Source organism: Kogia breviceps, chromosome 2 (genome assembly GCF_026419965.1).
Source record: "Kogia breviceps isolate mKogBre1 chromosome 2, mKogBre1 haplotype 1, whole genome shotgun sequence".
Lineage (NCBI taxonomy): Eukaryota > Metazoa > Chordata > Mammalia > Artiodactyla > Physeteridae > Kogia > Kogia breviceps.
The window spans coordinates 64,950,176-64,973,167 of NC_081311.1; the positions used below are offsets into that span (position 1 = coordinate 64,950,176).

Consider the following 22,992-nt stretch of genomic DNA (forward strand, 5'->3'; position numbering starts at 1 on the left):
GCGGGTTTGATCCCTGGTCAGCAAACTAAGATCCCACATGCCACGCTGCGCAGCCAAAAATAAATAAATAAAATAAAATACACATAGTAGAAAGTCTCCCTTCTTCCCTGTTCCTCTACTAAGTTCTTACCCTCACAGATAATCACGTTTGGGTTTTTGTTTTTGTTTTGTTTTTGTTTTTTTGGTTACCTTCTAGGTTTCTTTAAGCATATGCAGGCAGATATGAATCAGTATTCATATTTCCCTCCTTTTTTGCACAAAAGGTAATATATACACTATTCTGGACTTTGCTTTTTCCACTTAACAGCTTGGAGATCTTTCCATGTCATTACACAGAGATTTCATTCTGTTCTTACAGATGCATAGTTTTCCACTATATATATGGGTCATGGTATATTTAACCACTCCTCTGAGTCTTCTACTATGACGAGTTTATATTACTGTTAAAAACAAGGCTACACTGGGGCTTCCCTGGTGGCGCGGTGGTTAAGAATCCGCCTGCCAATGCAGGGGACCATGGGTTTGAGCCCTGGTCTGGGAAGATCCCACATGCTGCGGAGCAACTAAGCCCGTGTGCCACAATTACTGAGCCTGTGCACCACAACTACTGAAGCCCATGTGCCACAACTACTGAAGCCTGCGTGCCTAGAGCCTGTGCTCTGCAACAAGAGAAGCCCTCACACCGCAACAAAGAGTAGCCCCCGCTCGCTGCAACTAGAGAAAGCTTGAGCACAGCAATGGAAGACTCAATGCAGCCAATAAATAAATAAATCAATAAGATCTATTTTTAAAAAAAGAAATGGAGAGCTTGTTTCATAGATTTTTTTTTTTTAAATGCTATACTGATTGGAGATAACGTCAATTCTTTTTTTAAAAAAAATATTTATTTATTTGGCGGTGCTGGGTCTTAGTTGCGGCACTTGGGATCTTCGTTGCTGTGTGCGGGATCTTTAGTTGCAGCATGTGGGCTCCTAGTTGTGGTATGCGGGCTCTAGTTCCCCAACCAGGGATCGAACCTGGGCTCCCTGCATTGGGAGCACGGAGTCTTAACCACTGGTCCACCAGGGAAGTCCTGACTTCAATTCTGTATTATATATATTTAATATTTTAAAAATTTTAATATGTTTTTATTATATATATTTAATAATTAAAAGTTATGGCTAGGATATCATACCCACGATAAAATACTTGAAGTTGGCACTGTGGGCAAGTTTTTCCAACTGTCTGGATTTCAAATGTGTTGATGAATCTTTTTTGCAGTATATGTTTTTGAAAACTCAAAAAACTCAAATAAGAAAACTCAAAGAATGAAAATTACAATTTCTTTCAGCTTGGTGAACTATTGAAAGATTGGCGACGTCTTAATGTTGCTATAACCAGAGCCAAACATAAGCTGATTCTCCTGGGATGTGTGCCCTCACTAAACCGCTATCCTCCTTTGGGGAAGCTACTTTATCATCTAAACTCAGAAAAATTAATATCCTTTTTGTTTTATATATGGTCACATTTGATTGTGCTATTGTGAGTACTTCGTTTATGTATTTGCATAAACTAAAACTCAGTGTCTCGTGTTTTCCATGGGCATATTTCAAAAGATCTGATTCTGCAAAGGAAAGAGAAAAAAACAATTCACAAGAAGTGATTTTAAGCAAAAAGTGAAATAATGAAGGTGGTGGAGAAGGATAGTTTGTGAAATGAGAAAGGGGAAAAAATGGGACTTGATTTTTTGCCCTAGGAACAGGGTGCATGTTTCCTAGAATACATCTAGGAAAACTGGTTATCCCTTCTGGTTCCTCTCCCCTCAGTTTATAACCTTTTAAAAAAAAATCTAGGACAAAGTATTATATTTAAAAATGGGGATTATTACTTGTCATATTGTATTAATAGATTATTTTAAAAATAGATCATCTCTTTAAAAAATTATATGTAGGTCTCAGGCTAAGATATGTAAACCATATTGCTTAAGTATATTATTATCCATAGAATGCCATAAAAATCTTTACAATTTTTTTAGCAGCCCTGTAAACCAAATTACAGAATGTTAGATAATAATGTCATATATGTTTTTATGTGATTCCACATTGTGTTAAATATATCTTCCTTAATTTATTTTACATCATTGATCTTCCATCAGGAGAACATGAAAGTCTTTGTCATATATTGGGTGATTTTCAAAGAAGATAAAGCACTGTTTTCCTTGCTTTTTCCAAACCATCATGATCTTCTCTAACTGTTGCCTATTTATAATTCGGATATGCTGTAAAATCAGTGCCTGGTTACAATGTGAAGATAACTTTTATCCCAAGGGTAAGAAATGATATAAATATACTCTCTCAGAGTTCCAGTTTTTTTGTTTTATTTATTTTTTGGTATAACCTTGTTAAACATAAAGTTCTATTACCATACAAAATTTAACATAGTATTTTTTTAGTATAGGTGAACCAAAACTGAAAAGTCTAAATTTATAGGTATTATAAACGTGTTTTTGCATGATCTAGAGTTTGATAAATTTCTACCACCTTTTAAAGATGGGATGAATTTTTCAATCTGAGGTTTAAACCTTTAAGTCTAAATTTTCAAGATTAATTCGATCTTTTAGATTTTTTACAATATTTTGTTTATTTGAAAGATTAGGTAAGAAAATTGATTCGCTTTTGTCATTTAAGGACAATCTTCTGATGATGAGAACATAAGACGTTTTTCTGTATTTTGAGGTCCCTGATTCAAAGGCCATTCTGCTGTTTTTTTTCCTGACTTTTGCTTTCTCATATCAGAGATGTTTTCACTTTAAACCTAGTCTTTTAAATTATCACTGATAAGTGTATTATTTCCAGTTAATTTCTGATTCTCCTTACTCTCCCACTTGTTATTTTCACTTTTCAGTATTCTAGTAAAAGAAAATAATGCCTACTGTTCTTTTGAGAAGAAATTTTGTTTGCTGAATTGATGACAAATTAAAAAGGTGTATTCCTATTTTCACTTATTCATGTTCATATGCCCCTTTGTTTTAGGGCATTTCTCAGTTTTCTCTTTCGGTATAAAAATGTTTTGTATTGTGACCAATTTTAACCTTAGTGTATTCATCTTTGGCAGGGAAATCTCTCATTTCTCTCAAATTTTTTTTTTAATGAATGTTAAGTATGTTAAGAATTGCTGCCTCTACCTCACGTTTTTAAAAAATTATTACTTGAAGATTTTATTAAATAAATTGTTCTCTTACTGTTAGATCTTACTGTGTCAATTATTAATACTAAATAATAATTAAGTTCAGGGTTGTCCACCATTTTTTCCAGTATTGAGAACTGAAATACTGATAATGCTCTAATGCTGAAACCAAGGAGTGTTGACATTATAAAGAGATTTATGAAGGACACACAGGATGGAGTTGATCATGGAGATACTATGTATTAGACAGGAAAAACTAGGAAGTTTACAGAGATAAGGCTTAAATATTGGTCAGATATCATGAAGTTATATAACAGGAAGGAACTGAAGATAATTTCAGTTCCTGGGAGTGAGATGAATAATGTAAATTCTTTTGGTTCAATCAGTGGTTTCTTTACAGATTTGTATGGCCTGCAAAGCCCTGTGGAAGAAGAGCCCTGGGAGGGGTTCCGTGTTTCTTGTCATTTGGGACTCTGTCTTGATTACAAGAGTCTAGCCACTTAGTTGAAAGAGTTAGGATTCGTCTTTTATAAATAAGATGCTGTGAGTTGGAGGCTTGGGGTGAGCTGTAAGTCAAACCCAGACTGGGCCATCAAATTGCTAATAGTGCAGTTTAAGCATGACATCCATGCCAAGGACAAGACAGCAGTGGCTACCAGTCTCTAATGTTATTGGGCAGTCATTTTGTGCAGGTCCAGATCAAAAGCATCATTAGCCTAGACAAGGTCTTCCTTATAGTGTAAAGCCAGGATGTGATGACAGTGTAGCCATTCCAGTGGCCCCATTCCTGAAAATCACTTCAGAGTTCCTGCCTCCTTACCTCTCTTGCTGCCTCCTCTGATTCCTTTCTTTTCTTCCTCGTCTCTCACTCTCTAGAGTCAGGTCTTTCCCAGAGCTCTATGTTTGGTCTGGTCCTCCTTGGACAGTCACTGGCTCCAACCATCGCCTATGTAGCTGTTTACCAAATCTGTATACCCCGCCATGTCTTCTGAATTCTAGTTATATCTGTGTTCCAGCTCCTGCCTTCAGAGTCTTCTGTGAGCACTTCCAAGTCAGCACATACAAAATGTAAATTTCCATCTTCATCTAATGCCTTCCTCTGTAATCTCTATTTCTGTCAAGGACACCATCTACCTCACATTTTCTGAGTTTAAGAGTCTTGGCATAATTTTCTTTCTTTAAATTATTTTTTCTGTCTAATTATAGAGTAGTAACATGATTTTAGTGAGAATTTCAAATGCTACAAATTTTAGAAAATTAAATTTCTTTGTAATCTTATCATTTAGTTATAACTACTGGTAGTTTGGGGTATGTTTCTGAACCAGTGCTTAAGAATAAAAATTGCCACAACCCACAAGAAACACAATTTGCATCATGACTCAGCATGAACATATGTATGTGCGTGCACCTTAAACAGTACTTTAACAAAATATTTACCCTTTTTATATGTTATATACCCTAATATTTACCACTATTCTATTAAAAACAAAGCTGGTTGCGGGGCTTCCCTGGTGACGCAGTGGTTAAGAACCTGCTTGCCAGTGCAGGGGACATGGGTTTGAGCCCTGGCCCGGAAGATCCCACATGCCACAGAGCAACTAAGCCCATGCACCACAACTACTGAGCCTGCACTCGAGCCTGCAAGCCACAACTGCTGAGCCCATGCGCCACAACTACTGAGTCTGTGCTCTATAGAGCCCGCGTGCCACAACTACTGAATCCCACGCACCTAGAGCCAGTGCTCCATAGCAAGAGAAGCCACCGCAATGAAGAAGCCCGCGCGCCACAACAAAGAGTAGCCCCCGCTTGCCACAACTAGAGAAAGCCAGCTCGCAGCAACGAAGATCCAACGCAGCCAAAAATAATCAATTAATTAATTTTAAAAAACAAAGCTGGTTGCAACCTACTGACATTCTTTCATATCCCACTAATATGTTGGAACGTGTGGTTTGTAATGGAGGTCATTCTCCAATATTTCTTTGAATATTTGTTCTAATGTACTTTTTTTTTTCTGGCCACACTGCACAGCTTGTGGGATCCTAATTCCCTGACCAGAGATCCAGCCTGGGCCCATGGCAGTGAAAGTGCAGAGTCCTAACCACTGGACTGCCAGGGAATTCCCTAATTACTATTTTTGCTCTTCCCTATACATGTCTTTTTCTTGTTTGTTGTATCCTCTATCTATATTTGTCTATTTCTCCAATACAATTTATGCAACTTCACCCAGCCTGAAAGACCAGTATGCTACCTTCTCCAAAAAGCCTTTTCTGATTTTTTTTCCTTCCAAAAAGAATAATTTCCATCTTTATATGTAGCTTTATACCACTTACTGTTTTAGCAGCGGTAATAATACATAGTATGCTTTATAATTTTCATAGATATTCTCTCAATTGAATTAAACCCTGCAGAGTACCTAGCATAGATATATCATGTTAGCATATGGCTCTGGGCAAGTCATTGCTAGAACCCAGATGTTCTGATTAGTAATTCAGCAATTTTCCCAAGTACTATGTGTTTCCCATTCAGTGTTGTGTACATTTTCCAGGTGCTGTACAAATGTTTAGAAGCATTACAATTGTTGGGAATTCCCTGGCAGTCCAGTGGTTGGGACTCTGCGCTTTCACTGCCAAGGGCTGGGGTTCAATCCCTGGTCAGGGAACAAAGATCCCACAAGCCACACAGTGCAGCCAAAAAGAAAAAAAAAGCATTACAATTGTTACTGTAAGCAAATCACATCTCAGGCCAGCTGGAAACCTTGTGGTATGATTTGACCAGCTGGTCTATGGAGATTCAGTGGACAGCTTTGCTCATTAAAAAGACTGCTTGTAGCTAAGAGGATAGGCCCATCCAACTTCACTCAAGTCACCACTGACCCTTGGATGATTGGAACCTCATGATCCTGGAAAGTATGAACCCAGATGGACCCAGGGGGTGAAGTCTGCCTTTCCTGACTCTCGGCTCTTATATAGATACTGCTTTGGCTTATTACGAAAGATTTTTACATAAAAATTATTTTTAAGGCTTTAACTAGCTTTCTTTTTATGATGAGCTTTAAAACATTATTACAAAACTTTTAAAAACACACACAAAAGTAGTATAATGAATTCCTATATACCCATCACCCATATTCAAGTTAGATTTTGCAGCAATTGTTTTCAACCTTTTTTTCTTTGCTGACATTTTGTTTTGTTTTGTTTTGTTTTTGTTTTTTGCGGTACGCGGGCCTCTCCCTGTTGTGGCCTCTCCCATTGCGGAGCACAGGCTCCGGACGCATAGGCTCAGTGGCCATGGCTCACGGGCACAGCTGCTCTGCGGCATGTGGGATCTTCCCGGACAGGGGCACGAACCTGTGTCCCCTGCATCGGCAGGCGGACTCTCAACCACTGCGCCACCAGGGAAGCCCCTGCTGACATGTTTTAAAGCAAATTTTAGACATCATTCAATTTCATCCTTATATTTCAGTATGTGATGAGTTTTTAAAAAACAGTATTTTGTTACATGTTTATATCTGTACATTTAAAAACCTAGATTCTTAGTTTTAGTACATTAAGAGCTCAGAACAGATTAATATTCTAGTTTAAACCTATTAAGTGTAATAGGTTTTAAAAATACACCCTAATTCCAATTCTGTTCAATACAAGGTGGCTAGAGTATCCAGCAAATATGTATTTTGGAGTTTAAGAACATCTTCCTCAAAGGAAGAAATATTTTTTGCTTTAAATAAAGCTGGTCTGTTACTGAACTAAATTTCTTTCCTGCATGTTACCTATAAAGTCACTGGAGAGAAAGCAATCCAGAAAATAAAGCTCCTTCCCTTTTTTCTCATGGTTTTATAAAATAAATAAATATATACTTAACATTATTTGCTTTTCTAAATGCACTTGGAACACAAATCCCTCCTTTTTTACTCATCATTTGGAGAAGAGAAAAATGAACAAGTCAGTCACTTCAGTGTTTAACAGCAAGATGGTGGAAGGGGTTAGACTTGTCATCAGTTTTAGTCTCCTTCAAACACTGTAAAAACCACAGATGTATTTTGACATTATGAAAATGGAGGCTAGTTTTGTACTGGTTCAGATTCTGGCTCTGTTCCTTAATAGTACTGTGACTTGGGGCAAGTTATTTAATCTTTGAGGTTAGTTCCATCTGTAAAAGAGGTAAATAATTCATTCCTCATGGGGTGGTTCTGAAGATCAAATGAGGTTTTGGCCTAGGAACTGACCTTCACATACATGCTCATTGACCTTCACTTCCATGCTCATGGGCATGGAAGATGAATGGTGAAAGGGTAATGGGATAGTTGAAGAAATGAAATTTGACCCTATCTCACATCATCACTAAAATTAATTCTGGGTGCACTAACAGGCCTAAATATTAAAGGCAAAACCATGTAATTATTTTTTAAAAAATATTTATTCATTTGGCTGCATCGGGTCCTCGTTGTGGCATGTGGGATCTCTCGTTGCAGCGCTCGTTTGGTCGCGTGGGCTTCTCCCTAGTTGTGGTGTGCAGGTTTTCTCTTCTGTAGTTGTGGCATGCAGGTTCCAGGGTGCATGGGCTCCAGAGCGCGTGGGCCCTGTAGTTTGTTGCACGTGGGCTCTCTAGTTGAGGTGTACAGGCTCAGTAGTTGTGGCACGTGGGCTTAGTTGCCCCACGGCATGTGGGATCTTAGTTTCCCAACCGGGGATCGAACCTGTGTCCCCTGCATTGGAAGGCGGATTCTTTACCACTGGACCACCAGGGAAGTCCCAAAACTATGTAATTCTTAAAGGAGAGTATCTTCATAACCTTGGAATAAGGAGGATTTCTTAAGACATTAAGGCATAAACTATAAATTCACTACACGAAAATTAAGAACTTATCAACAATCAACGGTTGCCATAAGGAGAGAAAAAAATTAGCCAGAAGATAGTGGCAACACATAACTGATATCAAATTAGTATGTAGAATATTTAGTAACTTGCACAAGCCAATAAGAAAAAGGTAAGGCAATAGAAAAACAGGCACCGTTTCTTTGCAAAAGTGAAATTCCAAATAGTAAACATAGGTAAAGTGCTCAATGTCATCAGTAATGAGATAAATAAAAAACAAACCTGCCATGCAATCACCTACCCACAGACGCAAAAAATGAAGAAATCCTCAAAATTCTAAGCATTAGAATGGACACAGCAACAGAAAAACAACACTGCTGATAGGAGTGTAAATTATGAGAAATTTTGAAAACAGTTTGGCATTATCTAGTAAATTTAAAGAAAGGCATACCTGATTTCCAGTAATTGTAATCTTATTTACATGCCCTAGAGGCTCTCCTGCACATAGGGACCAGTAAGTATGTAAACCTGAAAACACCCTAACCTGGAAACTCCTCATGGACATGGATGATGTTGAACAAAAGAAACAAGTAATGTTCGTAATGTTATTCCATTTGTGAAAAGTTTGTAAACAGGCAAAAATAAACTACATGGATTAGGGGCACATACTTAACGTGGTATAACATGCAGAAAAGCAAGGCAACAATTGTCATAGAAGTCAGAATCGTATTTATTAATACTTCTAGGGGGATTGTGGCTAAAGGCCTTTCCCCCAGGGAGGATGACTCTCTTGTTCTACGCTCTCTTGATCTGGCGGTGTTTTCCCAGCTGTTCACTTTATGATTCTTTAAATGTATATATGCTTCATAAATTTTTATCCATGTATGATTATCTCACAATAAAGAAAATTAAAAACCAAAAGAAGTAAAGAAACAACTGTATGCTGGCCAATGTGATGAAGAGATAAACATCACTCCATTTCCTCGAAATATCAGTCTATTTCTAACTCGGCCACCGTTTTAACAATTGCTGGACTTCCCTGGTGGCACAGTGGTTAAGAATCCGCCTAACTAAGCCCGTGAGCCACAACTACTGAGCCTGCACTCTAGAGTCTGCACGCCACAACTACTGAAGCCCATGTGCCAAAACTACTCAAGCCCATGCGCCACAACTACTCAAGCCCACATATCTAGAGCTCGTGCTCTGCAACAAGAGAAGCCACTGCAATAAGAAGCCCGTGCACCACAACGAAGAGTAGCCCCCACTCGCCGCAACTAGAGAAAGCCCGCATGCAGCAACGAAGACCCAACACAACCAAAAATTAAAAAAAAAAAAATAAATTTAAAAATATATTCTTAAAAAAAAAAACAATTGCTGATCTAACTAGGTAATAGCTCAGTTTCCCCAAACTGATATAACTTAAACCTAGTGTCATCTGATCACGAGAGTTTTTTTGCGGTACGCAGGCCTCTCGCCGCCGCGGCCTCTCCCGTTGCGGAGCACAGACTCCTGACGCGCAGGCTCAGCGGCCACGGCCCACGGGCCCAGCCGCTCCGCGGCATGTGGGATCCTCCCGGTCCGGGGCACGAACCCGTGGCCCGCCTATCGGCAGGCGGACTCCCAACCACCGCGCCACCAGTGAAGCCCCACCACGGGAGTTTTTACTCCCTGAAATGAGAAAACGCTGGCTTTATCTCTGCACCTTTCCCTCGATTACTGAGACCATTCCTCGTTGCTTTTTATAAACCAGTGAATTCACTGGTTTAAGTATCGTGATTTGGGCTAACAGTTTTAGTAGATTTCTGCCTACTGTTAATTGCTTCAGGTTTTCTACGTTCTTTTGATCCCCTGCGAGTTAGTTGGTGAAGAAGGGAAGCGGTCAGGTGGGTTCGATTAAACCCAGCCGGACCCAGTGGATGAAAACGTTTGCACGTGACGCGCATCCCCTTGGAAATGCAGCCCTAGCGCTCCGGCGAGGCCCCCAGGGTGAGAGACCAGGGTCCGCCCCCATGCTCCTCAACGCAAGGTCCTCCTCAACGCGAGGTCCTCCTCAACGCGAGGTTCTCCTCACGCTCCTTTTCCTTCTCCTTCCGCTCCGGCTGGACTCGAAGTGGCTCAGAGAGGGCGGATTTCTCCGCTGCCGACTTCAGGCTCCGCGGCCCCCCGCCCCACTCGGGCGCCGCGGGACCGCCCGGCCGTCCTCCCGCCGCCGGGAGCGCTGTGGGCCGCACCGGGCCTGGTCGCGGACGCCGTGGCGGCCGCCGCTCGCCTGAAGGGAGCTGCTGGCGGGGCCCAGGGAGTCCCCGCCCGAGACCGCGCCGCCGCCGCCATGGGTAAGGGAAGCAGGCCGAGAGCGGATGCCCGGCCCTCTGTGCTGGGCCGAGGGCTCGACCGGGCCAGGAGGACTGGTGGTGTGGCATGGAGGCCTCGGGGTCGGGACTGGGGTCCTAACCCGGGTTTGGGCCTGGGCGGCGGCAGCCGGGGACGCAGGGGCGCCCGCGGTCGCCATGGCAACGCGCGGCCGCCCCTCGTTCCCTCCCGCCCCCTTCCCCGTTCAGGGGCCTAAGGGCAGAGGTTTGGTGGTCCGTCGGCTTACGGGGAGCGAGGACAGGGCCGGCCGGGGTGCAGCTCCCGGGTCGGGGACGAGCGATGACTTTTCAGGTTTGGGGGTGGCGAATGGAAGCGTCACAGGTTTGGGCTTGGGTTCCACACGCCGAGGGCGGGAGAGGGGCACCGATGCCACGCAGGACCCCGGGTGAGCCCTCCGTGAGGGTGTTGGGGGCGCCCCTAGCCCTTGGGCAGCCTTGCTGGCCTGGGAGGCAGGGAGGCAGGGAAGGGGCTCTACAGGCAAGATGCGGGAACCGGCCCTTGGGCGCCTGTGGGGGCCGCAGCCCGGGCGGGGCGCGACTGGGGTGCAAACGCTCCTCGGGAGCTGCCGGCGCCCACCAGGACCTACCTTCGAGCAGTTATAAAGGCGCCCTTTGTCTGGTTGTCGCATCGTACATTACGTATTGTGATGGGCACTGTTAAGAAAAATGAGAATTGCTGCAGATTATGAAACATCGACTGGTTTCGTCCCCGAAAAAGAGGGAGTCATACCACGATGCAGATTTGAAGCAATGATGTCTTGTGTGGAGATTCTCCACCAGCTAGCTTGGTCGTAGCAGTTGTGACTGCATTTTAAGTTGCTTAGGATTCAGTGTCACGCTTCACGCCTGGCTATCTGTGGTCAGAAGTAAAATACTAGATCATTGGGAACCCTGGACTTTTTGTCCAGTGAAGGAAAAACGGACATTTGGTTTACTTGGACTAGTAAATTTGTCAGGGATTATGAGACGGTATACTAAGTGCTTTATTTTTTTACACTTCATTTTGGCATCTGTGCTTGCTGAAAATATTTCTGCCACAACAGTGATGAGAGTATGGGGAAGCATCTGAATTTATAAGAAAACTGAGAATAAAATTTGTGGGAAAGAAAAATTTTTGTGAATTGGAAGTATCAGGTAAAATCATTTTTAAAAAATGCATCGATTACCTTGATATTCAACTGGATCAGCTGTGTGGAAGGTCAGGGAACTTTAAGGTGAAACTGGACCCTGCTTTTATTTCCTCTGGGAAAATAAAGGAGTCCTGCAATACAGAACTACAATTGCAATGAAAAGAGACAAGATAGAGGATTAAAATGAGTGACAGTTGAATGGCTTCTCTTGTGTCCCCCTATTTTATTTACCTGTCATGTTTGTTATGGGTGAAATTGGAATCTTAGAATTTTAACTACGTTTTATTGCCAGTTTATTCTGAACATTTTTTTGCTTTTGAATTCATCTTTGATGGTTCCTGCTGTCTGCCTTTGCATGAGACCCTTAAACATGTTGTCTGTTACTCTTAGCTCCAGAGAAAGATTTTAAAAAACTCATTCTCCCTGAAGAGGTATCACAAAAGTAAAATAAATACCCTAGAATAGCCAATTTGCAGGATCTTGAGAATAATTCATAAACTTTGGCTGGAGTGAGCATTGTTCTATGGTATGCGTGAGAGACATAAAAAGAAGTTAACTAGGGGTGTATGTTAGGAAGACTTACTTGTCCACCAAGGAAAAACAAACCACTGTTGGTTTTACAGGGGAAGGAAAGGGTTTGTATAGTTTACAATGTCAGTTCTTTGCAAGTGATGTTGGACTCCTTTCTTGTGCTTTCAGCTACAAAAGACCCTACAGCTGTAGAGAGAGCAAACTTGTTAAACATGGCTAAACTCAGTATTAAAGGACTCATTGAATCTGCTCTAAGCTTTGGCCGCACTTTGGATTCTGATTATCCCCCCTTGCAGCAGTTCTTCGTTGTTATGGAACACTGTCTGAAACATGGTCTTAAAGGTATTGTGAGATTAAAAAAAAAAAACAACCAACTATAGAATCTCCCCCTCCCATCTTAAATATCCTTGAAAATGTGATTTTTTTTTTTTTTTTTTGAGGCCATAATTACTGTTACTTTAAAAATACTGGGTGGGTTGGTTTTAGGAGAAAATACCCTACTACTTTATGTTTTCTAATGGGTGGTCTTCAGAAAATCCTTAGTTGTTAGTGTTTTGTAAAAAGTGTATTTGTATACTCTTTTGTTTAAAAAAAAAAACTATTTATTTATTTATTTGGCTGCATCAGGTCTTAGTTGCAGCATGCCGGCTCTTTGTTGCGGCACATAGGCTTCTCTAGTTGTGGCGCACGGGTTCCAGAACACTCAGGCTCAGTAGTCCCGGCACGCTGGCTTAGTTGCCCTGTGGCATGTGGGATCTCAGCTCCCTGACCAGGGATTGAGCCCACGTCCCCTGCGTTGGAAGGTGAATTCTTAACCACTAGACAACCAGGGAAGTCCCTGTAAAAAGTGTATTTGATTTAAAAATGTTTTCAACATACTCTGAGCTGATTTCCATTTTCTAGGACAACTATAGAGTTATATAGAAAATTTTAAGCTTGGTGATTCTGGTATGAACTATAATTACTAGTTTGAGCTCTCTTGAACAAATACATTAAAATAGTTGATTGTTAAAATATGAACCTCCTTAGTGCATGGAAACATATCTAGAAAAATTGTCTTCTGGATTGGGTTATTGTAGAAATGTGAGTGCTCCCTGAAAATGATGATAGCAGTGGATATTATATTCATCTGTACATTTCATATTGAATTATTTTTATGTGTTTGTATTATATTACTGTTCTTTTACTTATAGTAACTACTTTGATCTCTGGTTCATATGATCAGAGCTGTGTAGAGGGCTATGTAAGAGTTGCATACTAAGGTGACTATTAAAAAGGAAGAGAAGCTTGCTTTTATGTTGGTATACCAGAAGCCTGGGTAAGTTGGAAAGTTCTTTTTTAAAAAAAATTTTTATTGAAATATAGTTGATTTACAATATTGTGTAGTTTCAGGTGTACAGCAAAGTGATTCAGTTTTATATATATATTATATATATGTATATTTTATATATCTGTATTCTTCTTTAGATTCTTTTCCATTATAGGTTATTACAAGATATTGAGTATAGTTCCCTGTGCTATACAGTAGGTCCTTATTGGTTATCTGTTTTATGTATAGTACTGTGTATGTTTTACTCCCAAACTCCTAATTTATCCCCCCCTCCTTTTCCCTTGGGTAACCATAAATTTGTTTTCTATGTCTCTGAGTCTGTTTCCCTTTTGTAAGTAAGTTCATTTGTATCATTTTTTAGATTCCAAATATAAGTGATATCATATGATACTTGTCTTTCTCTGACTGACTACTTCACTTAGTATGATGATCTCTAGGTCCATCCGTGTTGCTGCAAATGGTATTATTCCATTATTTTTTATGGCTAATATTCCATTGTGTATATATACCACATCTTCTTTACCCATTCATCTGCTGATGCACACTTAGGGGGAGTTTCTGACTATGGCACATGAGAGTAGGGGTAAATGTGAAAAGCAAAAGAGGAGATTTACCTAAACATGGTTTAATAAAATGTATTTTAAACTGAGAAGGAGCTTTGGCATCGAAATTTGAGAAACCCTATATGTGATGTTATTAATGTATTCATTTTTAAATTAAAATTTGTTTATATTTATTGAGATATAATTGATATATAACATATTAGTTTAATGGGTACAACACGATTCAGTATTTTTATATATTGTGAAATGATCACCACAATAAACCTAGTTAACATCCATTACCACACATAGTTACAAGATTTTTTTTCTGTGATGAGAACTTTTAAGATTTATACTTAGCAGCTTTCAGATATACAATACAATCTACAGTACAGTAACTGTAGTCATTATGTACATTACGTCCCCAGGACTTCTTTTATAACTAGAAGTTTGTACCTTTTGACCATCTTTACCCATTTCATCTATTCCCACCCTCCAACCCTGGCAACCACCAATCTGTTCTGTGTATCTATGAGTTTGGTTTTTTTGTTTTTGTTTTCTCAGATTCCACTTTTTCTTTAATTAGAGTTAAAATAATTTAAAAAATTATATATAATAGTGAAATATGTTCTTTTTGTACATGAATCAAACAACATAGAAGCACATGGAGCAAAAACATAATTTCCCTTCATTCTCTTCCATTCATCTCTCTAAAGGAATCATTGTCATTCTTCCAGCTCTTTTCAGTTTTTCTTTCTTTCTTTTTTTAATTCAATTATAGGTGATGTTTTCTTTTACTCTAAATAAAATCATGCTGCATTATTCTGTGACTTTCTTTTTTTCCCTATTTAAAAAAAAGAAAACTTAATGGTATGGTTTGGAGATTTTGCCATTTACATAGAGATCTTTATCACATTTTTAATGGCTGTAAAATATTTCATAGTATATGTATACCATGACTTATTTAACTACTTTACTCTTAATGTACACTTAGGTGTTTCCAGTTTTATATTATTAAAATTATGCTGTAAGGACAACTTTGGATATATATGTTTATACACACATGCTAAGATTTCTTTAGGATTCTTAGGAGTAGAATTATTGGGTCAAAGGATATAGGCAACTGATGTCTGTAAAGGCTTCACTGATTAATCAAACAACAGTGAATGTGTTTGTTTCCCCACATTTTTGCCTACTCTTGATATTCTCAGTCTCTGAATACTTCTTTTAATACATCAGGAAGTCAACAGTCTTATCTCAGGCCTTGAGTTTTAATTTGCTTTTTGAAAAACTTCCATTTTATTAAAAAAAAAATAATAGCAGTAACATAGGTCTTTATTTTCCCCCAGCCTGCTGAAATGGAATTTGCCAAATGATGGCCACGATAGTTAGATTTTAAACTCTTTTCTGAATATATTTTCCTTTACTTTGCAAAATATCATGAGGCATATCCTAACAGTCAAATGCCTATCTTGATCAACCATTATAAAGCTACTTTGTGCTGATTGATTTTTCTCCCCCAGGGAAAACTTGCCTATCTTGCTGGCTTTTGGGTGGTGCATATGATAGGCACACTGGATCTACAGGAGATCTGGTCAGTATTAGAAGGAAACATAGTGATTTCATGGTTTTATATTACCCGAATCTCACATTCAAATAAAAGGAAAAGTAAAGTCACAATTTTTTTGTGTTTAAAAGTAAAATAACTATTTGTCCTTGGTTTATTGAATAAACTGGTAAAGATCAGCCTGCTAGGGCCACCAGTCTTATTTTTGTACTGGTAAAGAATGAGCTTTTGTACTGGTAAAGAATGGGACTTCCCTGGTGGTCCAGTGGTTAAGAATTGGTCTTGCAATTCAGGGGATGCCGGTTCAATCCCTCGTCAGGGAACGAAGATCCCACGTGCCGCAGGGCAACTAAGCCCATGCACTGCAACTGCTGAGCCTGCGCACCACAACTAGAGAGCCCGTGTGCTCTGGACCCCTCACGCCACCAACTACAGAGCCCATGCGCTGCAACTACTGAGCCTGTGCGCCACAGCTATCGAGAAGCCTGTGCAAAATAAAATAAATAAATATCTATTAAAAAAAGAAAGTTTAAAAAAAAGAAGAATGAGCCTAGTTGTTCTTCTACTTTAATTACCTACTTGCATATTTATGATATGGAAAAATGACCAAGGTGCATATTTCTGATAGGGAGAATATCAGAATCCTGATGAACAGGCTCCTGATCAACAGGGCTGTGTAGTGATAAGAGAGGACAGGTCTCTGAATAATTGTATGTTAAGTTAGAAATGTTGAAACTAAGTATTTAACATGATGTTACTACAGTTTTGTAAGTTGAAGTTACATGCATTATATTTTCTTTTTAAAGTAAGAAAATCATTTTTGAGTTATAACAAAACTATATGGGGCCCTTTGGAACTGGTGGAGAAGCTGTACCCAGAAGCAGAGGAAATAGGAGCTAGTGTCCGGGATTTACCTGGTCTTAAGTAAGTAATCTTATTACTTGTTCCTCCCTCACCATAGAAGTATATTTACTGTTCCTTAAAAGTACCTCACAGTCTAGTTTATTATCTTCTCACAGCCTTATGTAGCCTTCTTGCATTCTCTTCTAATAAAATTCTGTTTATTCTTTATGGCTCAGCTCAAATTTCATTTCCTTTATGAAATTTTTCTTAGCCCCTTCAATAAGAATTAAGTGCTGTTTCTTTTATACTGCTATCATTATAGTCACTCATATCACTTACTTAAATTCTGCATTGTATTGCAGGAAATAGGCAAGTTCTTTTAAGATAGGATGTATAAATAATGCATTTCTGTTTCCTGAGTATTATTAAGCTAGTTTGCAGTAGTAGGCAGTTGTGCTATTTGAAGACTGATTTAAGCTAAAGCCAGGGCAAAGGCTCAGGAGATTTGAGTTCTCTGATAAGCCATTTATGTACCACAGGACTTGTGCAAATTACTTTTTTTAATCTCAAAATTGGGATCTATATTGTCATCTGCCTGTTTGACTAGATGAAGGTGCAGCCGGCCCTCAATATCTGTGGGTTTTGCATCTGCAGATACAACCAACTTTGGATCAAAAATATTCAAAAAAATTTTTTTCAGAAGGTTTCAAAAAGCAAAACTTGAATTTGCCATACCCTGGCAACTATTTACATAGTATTTACTTTGTATTAGGTATTATAAGTAATCTAGAGATGATTTAAAGTATATGGGAGGATGTGCATAGGTTATATGCAAAATACTATGCCATTTTATATAAGGGACTTGAGTATCCATGGATTTTGGTATCTGAGGGGGTTGTGGAACCAGTATCCCACAAATACTGAGGAAAAACTGTATATGAAATGTCCTAAAAGCTGAATGTTCTAGCTAGTGACTCATGAGTGTTGAAAATTTTTTGCAGGTTTTTTGCTGTTAAGGCTAAGGTCTTATATTCTTCAGGGTGTGATTAAGATAGAAGAGCTTACTTTAGTTTATCTTAATTCTTGTGAATGAGATAACTTTTTTTTTATGCTTACCATTTTTTGTCAGATTATCAGTTTGCTTTCTCTTAGCTTTACAATTTAGGGTTTTTTTGTATGTTATAGGGAATATGGTAGTGTTTTCTGTTATCACAACATCCAAATGTTTGCAAGTTGTACTTAATTGAGTGATAAAAGTAAATAGCTACTATTCATTGAGTACTGTATCAGGGTAACAGGATAATTGTTTTACATGAATTATCTCATTTAGCACTTAAATCAACCTTAGGGTAGAGATTATTATCATGATAATTGTATAGATGTGAAAAGTAAAGATCAAAGAAGTTACAATTACTAAGTGGCAGAGCCAGGATTTAAACCCAGTTTTTAGAATTGAATAGCAAGTGATGTTCACACTTCATATTTCTTTTTTTTTTTTTTTTTTTTTTTTTTTTTTTTTTGGTGATACGCGGGCCTCTCACCATTGTGGCCTCTCCCTTTGCGGAGCACAGGCTCCGGACGCACAGGCCCAGCAGCCATGGCTCACGGGCTTATCCGCTCCGTGGCATGTGGGATCCTCCCAGACCGGGGCACGAACCCACATCCCCTGCATCGGCAGGCAGACTCACAACCAGTGCGCCACCAGGGAAGCCCCATATTTCTTATAATGGTATATAAGGTGTAGCAATTTTTAACAAAGAGAGGAAAAGGGGAATTTAACTCTCAAAAAGAGAAATATAAGATTTGGTTTCATTTTAATATGAAAATACGTGTTCATATTGTTTTTAAAAAGCCAAACTCTACAAAAGTAAAAAAATGTTTTCTGAAAAATAATATTCATTAAAATGCTAAGCCCCCCCCCCCAGAATGCTAAGCCCGAGGTGGGTGGGTGATAAAAATAAATAAATTAAATAAATAAAATAAAATAAAATGTTAAGCCATAAGAAATTTGTTAGCTGTTTGAAGTGAAGATTAAGTTTCCTCCCACATTACCTGCCAAAATGTTCTCTGCATAAGAAAACATAAAAGTGTGAATGATGTATTTCTCTTTTAAAAAGTCATACATGGGCTTCCCTGGTGGCGCAGTGGTTGAGAGTCGGCCTGCCGATGCAGGAAACACGGGTTCGTGCCCCGGTCTGGGAAGATCCCACGTGCCGCGGAGCGGCTGGGCCCGTGAGCCATGGCCGCTGAGCCTGCGCGTCAGGAGCCTGTGCTCCGCAACGGGAGAGGCCACAGCAGTGAGAGGCCCGCGTACCTCAAAAAAAAAAAAGTCATACATGTTCTGTAAAACTTGGTTTTATTTTTACTAAATGATAAGAATTTGGATAAGAGATATGAGATTAAATTTTTTTTAGCAAGAGAACAAGTCCACACTTTTATTTATTTACTTTTCAGTAAGTTTAAATCCTTGAGGGGTATAGCATCACACCGATTCTGTCCAATGACCTTAGCAGGAAGGTTGCTTCAGAATTTGGTGCAAACCATGCCACTGTTACCATGAGCACAGGTCACCTTTCCCCAGATGGCTGGTTTTGTTCAGTTTGCCACAAGGAGTTACTGTGTTATTTTTGCTTTGTACACATCAGCACATCTCTTGCCTAGATAGAATTAGTTTTCATCTTGAGCACAAACACCTTCTGGTTTTTTTTTACATCTTTATTAGAGTATAAATGCTTTACAATGTTGTGTTAGTTTCTGCTGTACAACAAAGTGAATCAGCCATATATCCACATATACCCTCCCTCTTGAGCCTCCCTCCCACCTTCCCATCCCACGCCTCTAGGTGTTCACAGAACATCCAGCTGATCTCCCTGTGCTATGCAGCAGCTTCCCACTAGCCATCCATTTTACATGTGGTAGTGTATATATGTCAGTGGTACTCTCTCACTTTGTCCCAGCTTCCCCTTCCCCTCTGTGCCCTCAAGTCTGTTCTCTACATCTGCATCTTTATTCCTGCCCTGCCACTAGGTTCATCCGTACTGCTTTTTAAAATTCCATATACATGCGTTAGCATACGGTATTTGTTTTTCTCTTTCTGACTTACTTCACTCTGTATGACAAATTCTAGGTCCATCCACCTCACTACAAAAACTCAGTTTCGTTCCTTTTTATGGCTGAGTAACATTCCATTGTATATATGTGCCACATCTTCTTTATCCATTCATCTGTTGATGGACATTTAGGTTGCTTCCATGTCCTGGCTATTGTAAATAGTGCTGCACTGAACATTGTGGTACATGACCCTTTTTTTTTTTTTAACATCTTTATTGGAGTATAATTGTTTTACAATGATGTGTTAGTTTCTGCTTTACAACAAAGTGAATCAGTTATACATATACATATGTTCCCATAGCTCTTCCCTCTTGCATCTCCCACCCTCCCTATCCCACTCCTCTAGGTGGTCACAAACCACCTAGCCGATCTCCCTGTGCCATGTGGCTGCTTCCCACTAGCTATCCACCCTACGTTTGGTAGTGTATATATGTCCATGCCACTCTCTCACTTCGTCACAGCTTACCCTTCCCCCTCCCCATATCCTCAAGTCCATGCTGTAGTAGGTCTGTGTTTTATTCCCGTCCTACCCCTAGTCTCTTCGTGACTTTTTTTTCCCTTAGATTCTATATATATGTGTTAGCATATGGTATTTGTTTTTCTCCTTCTGACTTACTTCACTCTGTATGACAGACTCCAGGTCTATCCACCTCACTACAAATAACTCAGTTTCATTTCTTTTTATGGCTGAGTAATATTCCATTGTATATATGTGCCACATCTTCTTTATCCATTCATCTGTCGATGGACACTTAGGTTGCTTCCATGTCCTGGCTATTGTAAATAGAGCTGCAATGAACATTTTGGTACATGACTCTTTTTGAATTATGGTTTTCTCAGGGTATATGCCCAGTAGTGAGATTGCTGGGTCGTATGGTAGTTCTATTTGTAGTTTTTTAAGGAACCTCCATACTGTTCTCCGTAGTGGCTGTAACAATTTACATTCCCACCAACAGTGCAAGAGGGTTCCCTTTTCTCCACACCCTCTCCAGCAATTATTGTTTGTAGATTTTTTGATGATGGCCATTCTGACCCGTGTGAGGTAATACCTCATTGTGGTTTTGATTGGCATTTCTCTCATGATTAGTGATGTTGAGCATCTTTTCATGTATTTGCTGGCCATCTGTATATCTTCTTTGGAGCAATGTCTATTTAGGTCTTCTGCCCATTTTTGGATTGGGTTGTTTGTTTTTTGTGATATTGAGCTGCGTGAGCTGCTTGTATACTTTGGAGATTAATCCTTTGTCAGTTGCTTTGTTTGCAAATATTTTCTCCCATTCTGAGGGTTGTCTTTTCGTCTTGTTTATGGTTTCCTTTGCTGTCTAAAAGCTTTTAAGTTTCAGTAGGTCCCATTTGTTTATTTTTGTTTTTCTTTCCATTTCTCTAGGAGGTGGGTCAAAAAGGATCTTGCTGTGATTTATGTCATGGAGTGTTCTGCCTATGTTTTCCTCTAAGAGTTGTATAATGTTTAGCCTTACATTTAGATCATTAATCCATGTTGAGTTTATTTTTGTGTATGGTGTTAGGGAGTGTTCTAATTTCATTCTTTTACATGTATCTATCCGTTTTTCCCAGCACCACTTATTGAAGAGGCTGTCCTTTCTCCATTGTACATTCTTCCCTCCTTTGTCAAAGATAAGGTGACCATATGTGCATGGGTTTATCTCTGGGCTCTCTGTCCTGTTCCAGTGATCTATATTTCTGTTTTTGTGCCAGTACCATACTGTCTTGATTACTGTAGCTTTGTAGTATAGTGTGAAGTTAGGGAGCTTGATTCCTCCAGTTCCATTTTTCTTTCTCAAGATTGCTTTGACTATTCGGGGTCTTTTGTGTTTCCATACAAGTTGTAAAATTTTTTGTTCTAGTTCTGTGAAAAATGCCATTGGTAATTTGATAGGGATTGCATTGAACCTGTAGATTGTTTTGGGTAGTATAGTCATTTTCACAATATTGAGTCTTCCAATCTAGCAGAATGGTATATCTCTCCATCTGTTTGTTATCTTTGTTTTCTTTCATCAGTGTTTTATAGTTTTCTGAATACAGATCTTTTGCCTCCTTAGGTAGGTTTATTCCTAGGTATTTTATTCTTTTATTGTTTCTTTAAGTTCTCTTTCTGATCTTTCATTGTTAACCATAAGATTGTCTCAATAGATGCAGAAAAAGCTTTTGACAGAATTCAACCCCCATTTATGATAAAAACTCTCCAGAAAGTGGACATAGAGGGAACCTACTTCAACATAATAAAAACCATATACGACAAACCCTCAGTAAACGTCATTCTCAGTGGTGAAAAACTGAAAGCATTTCCTCTAAGATCAGTAACAAGACAAGGATGTCCAGTCTCACCACTGTTATTCAATGTAGTATTGGAAGTCCTAGCCACAGCAATCAGAGAAGGAAAAGATATAAAAGGAATACAAATGGAAAAGAAGTAAAACTGTCACTGTTTGCTGATGACATGATACTATACGTAGAAAATCCTAAAGATGCCACCAGAAAACTACTAGAACTAATCAACGTATTTGGTAAGGTTGCAGGATACCTTCAGTTTTAAGAAGAGCTGTGTGCTCCCTCTGTCCCAGAGACACTGCTTATAGCCAGCAAAAATGGCCTGGTCCACAGCCTTTCAGACAAATTTGTTGTTTTAAAAGTTCTGTTCCCATCAGGCCTCCACTTTAAAGAGGAGATTTAATGTTTTAAATGACAACTGGATAAAAAAAAATTTGAAAAATAGCAAGCAGTGATTCTTTCTAATTAATTAGCATCTAGATACCTTCTTAGCTTTGTCATGATTTTTAAAGTTCAGATATAATATCAGTTATTTTTTGAGAGCAGTATATTGCCTTTATTGATGCATTTTGCATAATCATATTTAGAGGGCTAAGCCTATTCTGATAAAATATTTCTTGTGGAAATATCCTCACTATTTAGAGAGTCATTTTTTCCAAGGCATACAATGGTACCTAGATGTCCTTGTAGGTGCAGATTTTTATCTTAGAGACTTAAAAACTCCGAGGGATTGGTTTGCATGCTCAAAGAGCTGACTTGAAGCTCTAGAAACTAAGATAAAATCATGATAAATTGCCTTTTTTCTTTATTAATGTGTACTTCAACAAAGATAGAAGATGTAGTCTATAATCTTTGGGCTGGGGCTCTTTTCTGACTGTTGGGTTTTGCTTTTCAGGACCCCCCTGGGTCGTGCAAGAGCGTGGCTTCGATTAGCCCTCATGCAAAAAAAAATGGCTGACTACCTGCGTTGCTTAATTATTCAAAGGGATCTCTTGAGGTATTACCATTAAATCATGTTCATTTTCATTCTTTATTTCATTTATATCCTGTTTCCCAAAAAGGATTGAAGATATAGTATGAAAGGATATGTAAAATACATTACGATGGCATAAAATAAAAGGAGCAAAATGAGATAGAGAAGCATGGTGGGGACATAACGTGGATCAAGAACTAGCCTAAAAAATGAATACTGTAAGATTTTTATTGACTGACAAGGTGGAAATTTATATGTCGTATTTCTAAGTTTTAATTTTTTCCTAAATTACAGTTAATTCTATGAATAAAAATTTGTATTGGAATTTGGG

General features: G+C 39.1%; 2 protein-coding genes and 1 pseudogene across 18 annotated transcripts in view; 2 read left to right on the forward strand and 1 right to left on the reverse strand.

Annotated features, from left to right (window-relative positions):
- DNA2 (DNA replication helicase/nuclease 2) overlaps window positions 1-3,224 on the forward strand; it is a 52,373-nt gene extending 49,149 nt beyond the window's left edge. For 3 of the 4 annotated variants that reach the window (XM_067025478.1, XM_067025480.1, XM_067025479.1), the window contains 2 exons: window positions 1,331-1,477; window positions 2,116-3,223. In XM_067025478.1, the coding sequence (XP_066881579.1) occupies window positions 1,331-1,477; window positions 2,116-2,184 (216 nt within the window). In that variant the 3' untranslated portion in view covers window positions 2,185-3,223. Of the gene's footprint in view, window positions 1-1,330; window positions 1,478-2,115 lie in introns of all 4 variants that reach the window. The other variant, XM_059052672.2, reaches the window with a different exon arrangement.
- A 6,975-nt stretch (window positions 3,225-10,199) lies between these two features.
- RUFY2 (RUN and FYVE domain containing 2) overlaps window positions 10,200-22,992 on the forward strand; it is a 76,640-nt gene continuing 63,847 nt past the window's right edge. For 3 of the 14 annotated variants that reach the window (XR_010838954.1, XM_067025483.1, XM_067025481.1), the window contains exons 1-4: window positions 10,347-10,637; window positions 12,175-12,348; window positions 16,252-16,369; window positions 22,584-22,685. Coding sequence is in view for 12 of the 14 variants with exons in the window: in XM_067025483.1 (XP_066881584.1) it covers window positions 10,484-10,637; window positions 12,175-12,348; window positions 16,252-16,369; window positions 22,584-22,685 (548 nt within the window). In the remaining 2 variants the exon portion in view is untranslated. The other 11 variants (XR_010838955.1, XM_059052691.2, XM_067025486.1 and 8 more) reach the window with 9 other exon arrangements.
- Window positions 18,748-22,269, reverse strand: LOC136793657 (large ribosomal subunit protein eL33 pseudogene; annotated as a pseudogene).